The 11275-nt window shown below is 36.4% G+C and overlaps 2 protein-coding genes across 2 annotated transcripts; both read right to left on the reverse strand.

Moving 5' to 3' along the window:
- Window positions 1-6336: 6336 nt before the first annotated feature.
- LOC142632668 (uncharacterized) lies at window positions 6337-6765 on the reverse strand. The gene has a single exon (XM_075807033.1). The coding sequence runs from the start codon at window positions 6763-6765 to the stop codon at window positions 6337-6339; it is 429 nt and encodes a 142-aa protein (XP_075663148.1).
- A 104-nt stretch (window positions 6766-6869) lies between these two features.
- On the reverse strand, window positions 6870-7712 carry LOC142632669 (uncharacterized). Its single transcript, XM_075807034.1, has 2 exons — window positions 7368-7712; window positions 6870-7190 (listed from the first exon to the last, which is right to left on the reverse strand). Exons 1-2 carry the CDS (start codon window positions 7710-7712, stop codon window positions 6870-6872), a joined length of 666 nt encoding a protein of 221 aa, XP_075663149.1.
- Between the last annotated feature and the right edge of the window lie 3563 nt (window positions 7713-11275).

Genomic DNA, 11275 nt, shown 5'->3' on the forward strand with positions numbered 1-11275 from the left:
ATTCTTAAATGTGCCAGAAGAACAAGTGCATGAATTTAATTCATACTAGCCAAATAATTCTTCATATTCTAACAATCAAAACCCAAATATGCAAAACCATCTGTATTTGAGTTATAAGAGTGACAATGTGTTGAATCCTCTTGCTCCAAGGAATTTTAATTCACCATATGCATCATCATCATCATCTAGGCCTTCCTTGGAGGATGCACTTAGTACTTTCATTCAAAGGCAAAGTAAGCAAAATCAAAAGTTTGAATCCATGCTCACTAGGCTAGATGAAGAGGTAAGAGAGACCAAGAGTCATATAACTAGGCTTACAAATTCATTTAGTGGGATAGAGAGAGGGAAGCTTCCTTCCCAAACTCAACCCAATCCCATCAATCAAAATCTAAAAATTGGCTCTAAGGATGAATATGAGGAAGTAAAAGCTGTGACCATTTTGAGGAGTGGTAAAGAGATTAATGAAAGTTCTCCTTTAGTAACTAAGAATCTAAGGAGACCCTAGTTGAAAATGAGAAGGATGAATCTGAGTCACTTGGGCTTGATGACATTGAACAATGTCCAATCCCTCCACCATTTCCACAAGCCTTAAAACTACCTAAGAAATTGGACACCACATCTGAGATATTAGAGCATTTGTATCAAATCAAGATAAATTTTCCATTATTGCACGTTATCAAGCAAGTGCCTGCATATGCCAAGGTAATTAAGGACCTATGTACCATTAAGAGAAAGCATCATGTGAAGAAGACCACATTCCTAACAGAACAGGTAAGTGCAGTTACCCAACATAAGACCCCACCAAAGTATAAGGATCCAGGTTGTCCAACAATCTCTTGTACTATTGGAGATTACATCATGGAGCATGCATAGCTAGATCTTGGGGCAAGTGTTAATTTGATCCCTTTTAGTGTATATCAAAAACTTGGATTTGGTGAGTAAAAACCTACTTCAATAACTTTACAATTGGCTGACCACTCTATAAGAGAGCCGAGAGGGGTTGTTGAGGATGTGTTGGTGAAAATTGAACAATTTTATTATCCAGATGATTTTATTATTCTAGATTACCAACCTGTTTTACATCCTCGTGTTCATACCCTTATTATTTTGGGTAGGTCTTTTCTTACCACAGCTAATGTTTTAATTTATTGCAGGAATGTGATAGGCCAAAAATGTATTGACCCCTTGTGATAAATTAACCAATTGATTTAGCCAAGTTAATTAATTAATTCAATTAACATGCAAAATGCGTGGTAGCATAAACAAATCACCAACTAAGTTAATAAGCAGGAGAAAACAAAGTTAACACGGTAATTTTTTTACGAATGGGGAAAACCTCCAAGGCAAAAACCCTACCGGGTGATTTTAAGGTCATCACTCCCGAGAATCCACTATTATCACAACAAGGAGTTACAAGTAAAGGAATCCCAGTACCTTATGCCAACCTACAATTGAACCCTTACCCCAATACACAATTGGACTTGTTCTGTAGTGACAATCTCTCCTTTTCAATGCACGGCTCCTAGTACGTGACTAACCAATCGATGCATAGATCCTAGTACGCGACTTACTCACCAACTTGAGAAAGATGTTGACTGCAAAGTTCTTCAGTTCATCAACACGATGAAGATCATGAAGCTCCTTGGTCATAAAACCCAATGGTGTACAAACGCAATAGCTTCTTCAAGAGAAAGATGAACTATGGCAAATTCTGTCTCCAATCACAATTTGCATGAACAAAACTTTGCTCTATACTCGTGCAACCTTTTATGGCCCTTAAAATAATCCTTATATATGTTAAGAGTTATGAGAAAAGAAAAACTAAACATGTACACACGAATTAGGGTGAAATTAGATCTGAAAAACTGATTTTTATAAATCTCGATAGATAAGGTATCTATCAAGCAGTTGTCGAGCATTGGGCTAAAGCTGCCTTTTAAACCTCGATAGATGCTATCTGTTGAGCTAGTTGTCGAGCTTTAAAATCTAGCACTTCTTCACTTGTTTCTTGGACAGATTTGCATGGCTTCAATACTTGGACTTGAACTCTTGTTCCTTAAAGTGTCAAACACATCCTAAATCTACCTAATTATAAGTAAAGTACATTTTTCCAAAGGATTAGCCAATTTTAATTAACATATGTTGCTAACATCATTCACATGTGAAGTGCATTTTGCCAAAGGATGGAAGCCTTGCTTTGAGGAGCTACTAGGAAATGAAAAAAAAAGCTCATGCATTCAAGTGAAGAGGCACCACAGCTGGAGTTTAAGCCACTGCCCGGTGGTCTCAAGTAAGCATATTTAGGCCCAGGTAAGTTAAAACATAGGTGGGATGGCCCTTTCATTGTAAGGGAAGTGTTAAACCATGGAGTTGTAGTAGTTGAAGACCTAAGGGATGGTAGGTTTTTTAAAGTAAATGGACAAAGGTTAAAACCATTCTTAGGGGGAGTTACACCAAAGGAGGAGACTATGTCACTAGAGATCCCTGCCTATTGGGATGCTACGTGAACTCTGAAAAAGCCTTACGAAGTTGTACCATATTTGTTTTAATTTTTCTTTTCTTTCTTTTTGTTTCTTTTTGCCTTTTGTGTTTGGTTTTGTTTTTGTTTTTTGTAAGCTAACATTTACAGGTTTGAAAGAAATTTCAAAAAAAAAAAAAAACAATTTAAATGCTTAAGGTAACTTCTTCCCTTTGTACTTGAATTTATTTTGGCTTTGGTACATTGAGGACAATGCAATATTTTAGTTGGGGGAAGAGGTCTACACATTTTGCTGCACCTTGCATGTTTTTTTTTTGCAACTTTTCAATTCTAAAAAAATATAACAAAAAAAAAAAAAAACCTTGAATTTGAATACAGTAGATTTATAAGCTTTATTTTTATATCATGTGATGGAATGAATAATGCTGAGTTGGTTATACTATTTGCTATATTAAGACTCTTTCGTGAAGAGCATAATTGGAAACTTTTGAGCACAATAGTCGGGTTAGCGGACAGTAGGATGTTGGATATGCATGAATCATGAACAAGCTAGATATAAGCTGAAACAAAACACATATGGAGAGTTCTTGAGCCTTACTTTTCTTTGTGAGAGTATATCTTTATTTGAACTCTTAAATTTCTCTCATATGCTTCAATTTTTATAAAAGATCTCTATATTTTTTGGTTGACTACTGGAAACATTATGGGGAGATATACCATGATCATACCTATTTTTGTCCTTAGGCATGCTGGTTTATGTGGAATTTTAGGAGATGAGAGCCTAAGACCACCAATTTTTTTGTCACCAACTAAACAAATATTCAGCCTACCTTTACATTAACCATTGTCACCATCATTTTAGCCATGAGAAATACTTCTACAATACCACAAAACATTTTTATGTATGGGTATTCTCTTGGGGGTTTAAGTTTTGAGCAATTGATGCATTTAGATACCACCATTGTCTCTCTTTTCTTCAAAAAAAAAAATCAAAAAGAAGAAGAAAGAAAAAAAAAACCAGAAAGGAAGATTAAAAAAAAAGAAAAAAAAGAAAGAAAGAGGAGACATACATAATCAATCAATAAATCATCGGTGTCTTACACATCTTTCATGTATTTCGGAAGGGTTATATGACTGAGTAAAGGTTATTTTGATTCAAGTTGGTTGTTATTGCTATGAGTTGAGTTTGGCTTGAATTTTCTGCATTTGATTCATATATCTCATATTTCAAAGAGAGAAGTTTTGTCTTTACCTAGCCATAAGATTATACTACCACTGAGCTTAAAGTCCTACTTGATCCTAAAGGTGTATGGCTGGTATGTGTTTGGGATAAAAACTAGGGATGAGAATGGTATTAACCTCATGTTTCCAGGATTTCAACATCCATTCCAAGAGATATTTTTCTGTTGTTTTAGCAGCTGTTTTTGTATATACATGTGATATTCTTAAAACTTATTCTTTCCTTTTTGTTCACATGTGATTTGAAGAGAAAAAAAAAAAAAAAAAAAAAAAAAAAAGCCATTACTTCTATGTGTTCTTTTAGAGTGTTGATGACTTAAGAGAGGTTTTGGAGTACAGGCTCTAATCTAGATTATTCTTGGTCTATGCATGTTTGGAAAAGTCGGTTTGATTAGATGGGCTATGCACACACACACTCCAAAAGTGAAGCTAGTGAGAACCCTTTGATATGATGAATAGTATCCCAACTAAAAAATTGAAAGTTCATTTGTATGATATAATGATAAAGCAGACTAACATTTGCTGCAAGAATTTTCAAGAAACCTTTGATTTTTGTGGGTAGAGTCACTACAAACCCTCACGAGAGTAAACTCGTCCACTAAGGGTGGCCTAGGGGTTCAAATACTTGCTGCACATGGAAAGTGCAATCGTGTAGCCTACAAAAGTGGCTTGTATTTTAGTTTTAATTTTTCACTTTCAGTAGACATGGGTGGTTTGTGGATTGCTAGGGACTAGCAAGATTTAAGTTGGGAGGCGCAATAACGCCTTAAAACATATACTTGTTATATATTTATGTGGACATTATATCCTTATTACTATGCTTAATTTGTATAATTAAGTCATGATTTGTATTAATCCCTATTATTTATCTTTACATAATTTCTTGAATAAGATATCATTCATTGTGTATAATTTTCTACTTTCAGGAAATCATGTGAGAAAGATGAGTTTATGGGAATTTATGAGAGAATGGAGGCCAAACTAGAATTAAAGTGGAGTTAAAGGACCATACTTAAATGTATAAGGAGGTGCAGTTGGAGTGCTTGGGTCATCTACCATGTTTGGAAGCTTCAAATAAGGAAAGAAATCAAAGAGGTAGAATCTGAAAAGGAAAAATCAGATTTGAGCACTAATCAGTATTTTGGACGTATCTCTCTCCTCACAAATCTAATTGACACAAGGCTAATTGGGTTGGAACCTTGACTTAAATATCTACAACTTTCTAGTTTTAAGTTTTTCAAAATTATCAATATTTGAAGGCCGAAATTAACTCACTATTTACTGCTGTAAACCTAGACAAAAATTAAAATAGTAAAAATTATTTTTTCTTTGGACACTTTGACATTAGGGTTTGGAAAGGAGGCTGTGTAGACGAATTTTGGAGAGAAAAACTTGTATTTCCTTTATCTAATGGCAACCTAAACTCTTTGCTAGGGCTAGGGGTTATGTTTCTTCTATACGGTATAAATATTCAATGTGATTCTTTCTAAGATTTTATCAACAACATATTCGATTGTCCAATTAGATTTCTTTTGATGTATTAGTTCCTCCATGCTTTCAATAAGTTCAATCATGTTTTTCTTATTGTTTAAATGAATTTCTAATAGTTTTAAATAGAAATCAGGTTTTAAAGTGAATGGGTTTTTTTGAAAACATTTCTAACCGCATTATTAATCTAGGTAATCATGCGTTCTTGAATTGTCTCAGTTCAACTGAATTATAAGTATTTAATTATATAAGAACAATCAATTATGAAATATATATTTTCTTAAATCATAAAGAATTTCATATCGATATAGAGAAACACCCTAATGCCTTGGTATTTACATTATTGATTTAAATCAGTTTTTATTGTTGTTCTTGTTAACAATCACCTAGCAAAAGTATTTTTCTTCTTCACCCAAATTGTTGTTTAATTATATTGTCTTTGAATTTACATCACTCCTTGTGGTTCGACCTTGGTACTCTGAGAATTGCTACGATCTACTGCACTAGGGAGTGAGCAAGTAAGGAACTCTCCAACTCTCCAATACTGTTCTTAATGAACAAACACCCATTTCAATGGGAAGGACCGCCTTCATCCCATACACCAATGAATAAGAAGTGGCTCCTATGGATGATCGAATTGATGTCCTATACCCCCAAAGTGCATAGGGTAACTGTAGATGCCAATCTTTGTAGTTCTTCGTGCTTTTCTTCAAAATTTGCCCTATGTTCTTGTTTTTAGCCTAAACTACCCCATTGGTCTGAGGACGATAAGGTGAGGATTTATGATGCTGAATATTGAACTATCAAAGTAGCTTCTCTGTTTCTCCCTTGAAATGCAGCCCATTGTCTGACATAATTTCATGCGGTACCCCATATCTACAAATGATATTAGTCTAAATAAACTGTGCAACTTTCTTCGAGTTCAAAACCTTGTATAAGGCAGCTTCCACCCATTTACTGAAGTAATCAATAACAACAAGTATGAATTCATGGCCATTGGATGTCGTTGGGTGAATCTTCCCAATAATATCTATTCCCCACGTAGAGAACGGCCAGGGCGAAGCCATGGTATGTGATGGCATGGGCGGCATATGCTTCAGATCTCCATGGACTTGGCACTGATGGCATTTTCAAACATGAACCTTACAGTTTGCTTCCATTGTAGTCCAGTAATAACCCTGTCCCGTTACCTTTCGTGACAGCATGTGTGCATTCATATGTGGCCTATAACTTGACTCATGAACCTCTTCAATTATTTGTTGTGCTTCCTTGGCAATCACACAAAGGAGATGAATTCCATCATACGATATTCTATAAAGCCTTTCACCATAAATAATGTAATTAATGGACAACCTTTTGAAGGTCAATTGGTCATTCTTGTTTGCAGACTTTGGGTATGTCCCATCCTTGAGGTACTGTAAGATGTATGAATACCATTCACCTTCCCCATTCATTCCCTCATCTCCTTCTATTGACATACAATAAGCTGGCTTTTCTTTTTGTTCCACCAGTATTGGTCGAGCTTCATCTTCCTTAGGTCTATCCATTATGGATGCCATTGTTGCTAAAACATCTGCAATCTAATTCTGCATTCTTGACACATACTGGTACTGAATCTTACCAAATTTTGATGCCAACTTTTGAAGACATTCATGATAAGGCATTAGCTTTTCTTCCTTAAACTTCCTCTATTCTGAATCTGAGAAATTATCAAGGCTGAATTACCATATACTTCCAACTCTTTCACTCCAAGACCTAGGGCCGGTTGTAACCCCATAATGCAAGCTTCATATTCAGTGGCATTATTAGTGGCAGGAAAGTTGAGCCTACCAGAGAATGGGATTTGTGTCCCTTTTGGAGAAATTAAGAGAACTCCAATGCTACTTCCATTCTGATTACTTGCTCCATCAAAATACATCTTCCATGATTCTAACTCTATTTCTATGACATCCTCATCTGGAAAGTCTCCTTGGGTTTCTTCAGCCTCTTTAGGTTAATAGTGGGCTAAGTGATCAACAATTACTCTTCCCTTTACAGACTTCCGAGTCATATATTTAATATCAAATTCTGACAAGAGCAAAACCCACTTAGCTGTCTTCCTATCTTGCACAGGCTTCTCCATCAGATATTTCAAAGGGTCCATTCATGCAATCAACAAGACCTTGAAAGCAAGCATGTAATGCCTGAGTTTTCGTTTTGCCCAAACAAGCGCTACACATGTTTTCTCAAGTGATGAATACTTCTCTTCATAAGCCAACATCTTATTGCTAATATAATAAATTGCATTTTCTTTTCTAGACTCCTCTAGGTACTGAGCAAGCAAAACCGTCATTGTTGTATCTGTGGTTATGAGATATAACAATAATGGCTTTTCAAGTACTAGTGGAACTAGTATTGGTGGCTTCATCAAATAACTCTTAATATTCTCAAAAGCTTCTTGGCATTGTTCATTCCACACTGTGGGAACTTCCTTCTTGAGCAGTTGGAAAAATGGCTCACATGTCATGTTGAGCTGGGCTATCAAATTTGGTTATGTATTGTATCCTCCCTAAAAATCCTCGAATCTCCTTCTCAATCCTTGGAGGCTTCATTTCCACAATTGCCTTGATTTTGTCAAGATCTACTTCAATTCCCCTCTAACTTACCATAAATCTCAACAGTTTTTCGGATGTCACGCCCAAAGTGCACTTTTTCGGATTCAACCGCAACTTATAGAATTGGATTCTTTCAAAGAACTTCCATAAAACCAGTATGTGCCATTCACGGTCTTTGGACTTCACTATCATGTCATCCACATAAACTTATACTTCATTGTGTATCAAATCATGTAACAGAGTAGTGGCTGCATGCTGATAAGTGGCACCAACATTCTTAAGAACAAGTGGCATGATACGTACCCTAAGGAGTAATGAAAGAGATCTTCTCCATATCTTCTAGAGCCATCTTTATCTGATTGTATGCCGAAAATCCATCCATAAATGACAGCAAGACATGTTCTATTGTGTAATCAACCAAGATATCAATATGAGGCAAGGGAAAATCATCTTTCGAGCTAGCCTTATTAAGACCTCTGAAGTCTACACACATTCTCACCTTCCCGTCCTTCTTTGGAACTAGAACCACATTAGCTAGCCATCTTGGGTAGTTGACCATCCATAAAAATCCCGCATTGTACTGTTTCTCAACTTCTTCTTTGATCTTGAGAGTCCACTCTGGCTTCATTCTTCTTAGCTTCTACTTGACTAGCTTCATGGCTAGATTTGTTAGAATACAATGTTTTAGTATATCTGTATCGATCTCAAGCATGTCTTCGTATGACCATGCAAATACCTCTTTGAATTTTGTCAGTAATGCGACTAATGCATTGCTCTTAGAGGAGGTTAAGGTGTTGCCCATTTTTTCCATCTTAGGTTCATCATAAGTTCCCAGGTTAACAGGTTGGGTTTCTTCTTTTATAGGTTCTACACACCCTTGTTTTAATTCCTCATTATTAAAAGTTCTTTACCAATTTCTAAAATAAAAACATTCAAAGCCAACAAATAAGTAGAATCAAAAATCAAATTATGAGGAATAGAGTTCTTAACATACACTATAAGAACACAATCACAAATAGACTCAACATGAACAATAATATTATCAAAAATAGATTCAATAGGGATAGAGATAATGTTTTTGGCAGGAGTGAGTGGCTTAATGGTATTGATCTTCTCTAGAGAGTCTTCCATGGGGTGGGCGGCTTCCTCCCATGCCCAGTTCTTCAACTCGGTTGTGGCTTCAATGATGGTAGTTAGCTCCCAGTTAGTCCCTTCTTCCTTTAGCATTAGTACCATGGGGTCTTCATCCATATAATTATGCTTTCACCGTCAACGTCCATATCTATGGGCTTGTTAGATATATAGGCATCCAGGCGCTCTACGCTGTCCATCCACTCCCCATGTAGATCTTGCTTCCCTTTGTTGCTTAGGCGGATGTATTGGGGAAGTATTCTGATTCATTCCCTTCCATTCTCTCATATTCATCTTCAAGATTGTCTAGAGTCAAGTTTCTGAAACTATAGATCATTAGCTTTTTGTCTAGTGTCGCCAATCTAGCATCTATATCATCTTCTTCCTCAGTGTATAGGGTCAGTGAGCCAAGTTCTGAATTATGGAATAATCCTAACTTAGGAATTTCTCTACCATGCTTGTCATATCGAGAGCTGATCTTGAACTGACATCAGTAATGTAGCTCTAATCTGATGGCCGCCCATAAGGGTATGCATCATAATCTATACCTTCAGCTTCTACATCCTCCTCTATATCTTCATCTCTAGCTACTTTATCACCTCCTACATCTTCATCTTTAGACTCAATAAGGATAGAGATAACATTTTTGGCAAAAGTGAGTGGCTTAACGGCCTTGATGTTTTCTAGAGAGCCTTCCATGGGGTGGGCAGCTCCCTCCCATGCCCAGTTCTTCAACTCGGTTGTGGCCTTAACGATGATAGTTAGCTCCCAGTGAGTCCCTTCTTCCCTCAGAATTAGTACCATGGGGTTTTCATCCATATAATTTGTGCTTTCACCGTCAACCTCCATATCTATGGGCTTGTTAGATATATAGGCATCCAGGCGATCTATGTTGTCTATCCACTCCCCAAGTAGATCTTGCTTCCCTTTGTTGCTTGGGCGGATGTATTGGGGAAGTATCCTGATTCATTCCCTTCCATTCTCTCATATTCATCTTCAAGATTCTCTAGAGTCAAGTTTCTAAAACTATAGATCATTAGCTTTTTGTCTAGTGTCACCAATCTAGCATCTATATCATCTTCTTCCTCAGTGTATAGGGCCAGTGAGCTAAGTTCTAAATTAAGGAATAACCTTAACTTAGGAATTTCTCTACCATGCTTGTCATATCGAGGGCCTGATCTTGAACTGACATTAGTAATGTAGCTCTAATCCGAGGGCTACCCATACAGGTATTCATCATAATCTATACCTTTAGCTTCTGCATCCTCCTCTACATCTTCATCTTCAGATTCTGTGTCACCTCCTACATCTTCATCTTCAGCTTCAGCTTCTACATCATCTCCTACATCTTCATCTTCATCTTCATCCTCAACTTCTGCATCATTTCTAGGTCCATCATAGTAATCCACATCATCATCAAACTGGTCTTCATAAAAAGATCCCACATCTTCATCCTCTCTATCACTAAGGGGTTCTCCATTATCATTGCCACTATACTGGCTATCATAATCTTCGTTACTACCCTTTTCACTATCATTATTATAGCTGTTATTGTCCCCACTATCTCCGTTGTCACTACTGCTGTTGTCACCACTATTATCTGAAGGAACAATTCTGGTTTTGCATCTCATGCAAAACCCACAGCGGAAGCGACAAACAAGGATCTATTTCATTCATGATTGATAACGTGCACAATGTAAATTTCAGAATTTAAGAACAAGATAGCGTACCTTGGTGTGGAGAAATTCAAAACAAAGATTAGAAGCACTTGGGAACACTTTTAATCTTCACTCCAATTCCACTTTACGCCCAAGATGTGTGGTCTCTCAATCAGTTTTTCAAAGGGAGAATGAAAGTGTGTCTCACACTCTCTCACACACCGTTTCCTTTTCTTTTCTAAACTCTTCTTTATAAAAATTCTGTATGTTTCTCCCTTTATAACTAACTGATTATCTAATTGGGCTGGCCTATTGGGCCTTTCCAATTGGGCTTTAGTGTGTGGCTTGGAGTGGGACCAAAAGGGACCAATAAGACACTAGCTCCAATGGGCCTTGGGCTTTTCCGTCAACTCTTGACAAGTCCAAAGTTACCATTAATTATATTTAATACCACTATATAAATATAATTGCACTCTAGGCCTTATTAATAAATTATATCCCAAGACTTTATTATACACGCAACCCCTTCATAAAATATTCGTAGTAACACAAAGTTATAAATGTAGACTGCCACTTTGTAAATTACTACATCTTATCCTTGAGTACCCAATTTAATTCTTTAAAGTTATTCATTATATATTTATGAAATCCAATTTCATAAATATATACTTTAGTAATTTCTTACT

The sequence above is a fragment of the Castanea sativa genome, chromosome 4 (genome assembly GCF_040712315.1).
Source record: "Castanea sativa cultivar Marrone di Chiusa Pesio chromosome 4, ASM4071231v1".
Classification (NCBI taxonomy): Eukaryota; Viridiplantae; Streptophyta; class Magnoliopsida; order Fagales; family Fagaceae; genus Castanea; species Castanea sativa.

What these genes read in the sequence shown, in the direction of transcription:
- LOC142632668 (XM_075807033.1), bottom strand. Translation starts at nt 6,765, where the DNA reads ATGGCATCCATAATGGATAGACCTAAGGAAGATGAAGCTCGACCAATA.
- LOC142632669 (XM_075807034.1), bottom strand. Translation starts at nt 7,712, where the DNA reads ATGACATGTGAGCCATTTTTCCAACTGCTCAAGAAGGAAGTTCCCACA. An exon ending in ATTACATGCTTGCTTTCAAG is followed by an intron (nt 7,191 to 7,367) that starts GTCTTGTTGATT and finishes TAACCTAAAGAG; the next exon opens with GCTGAAGAAACCCAAGGAGA.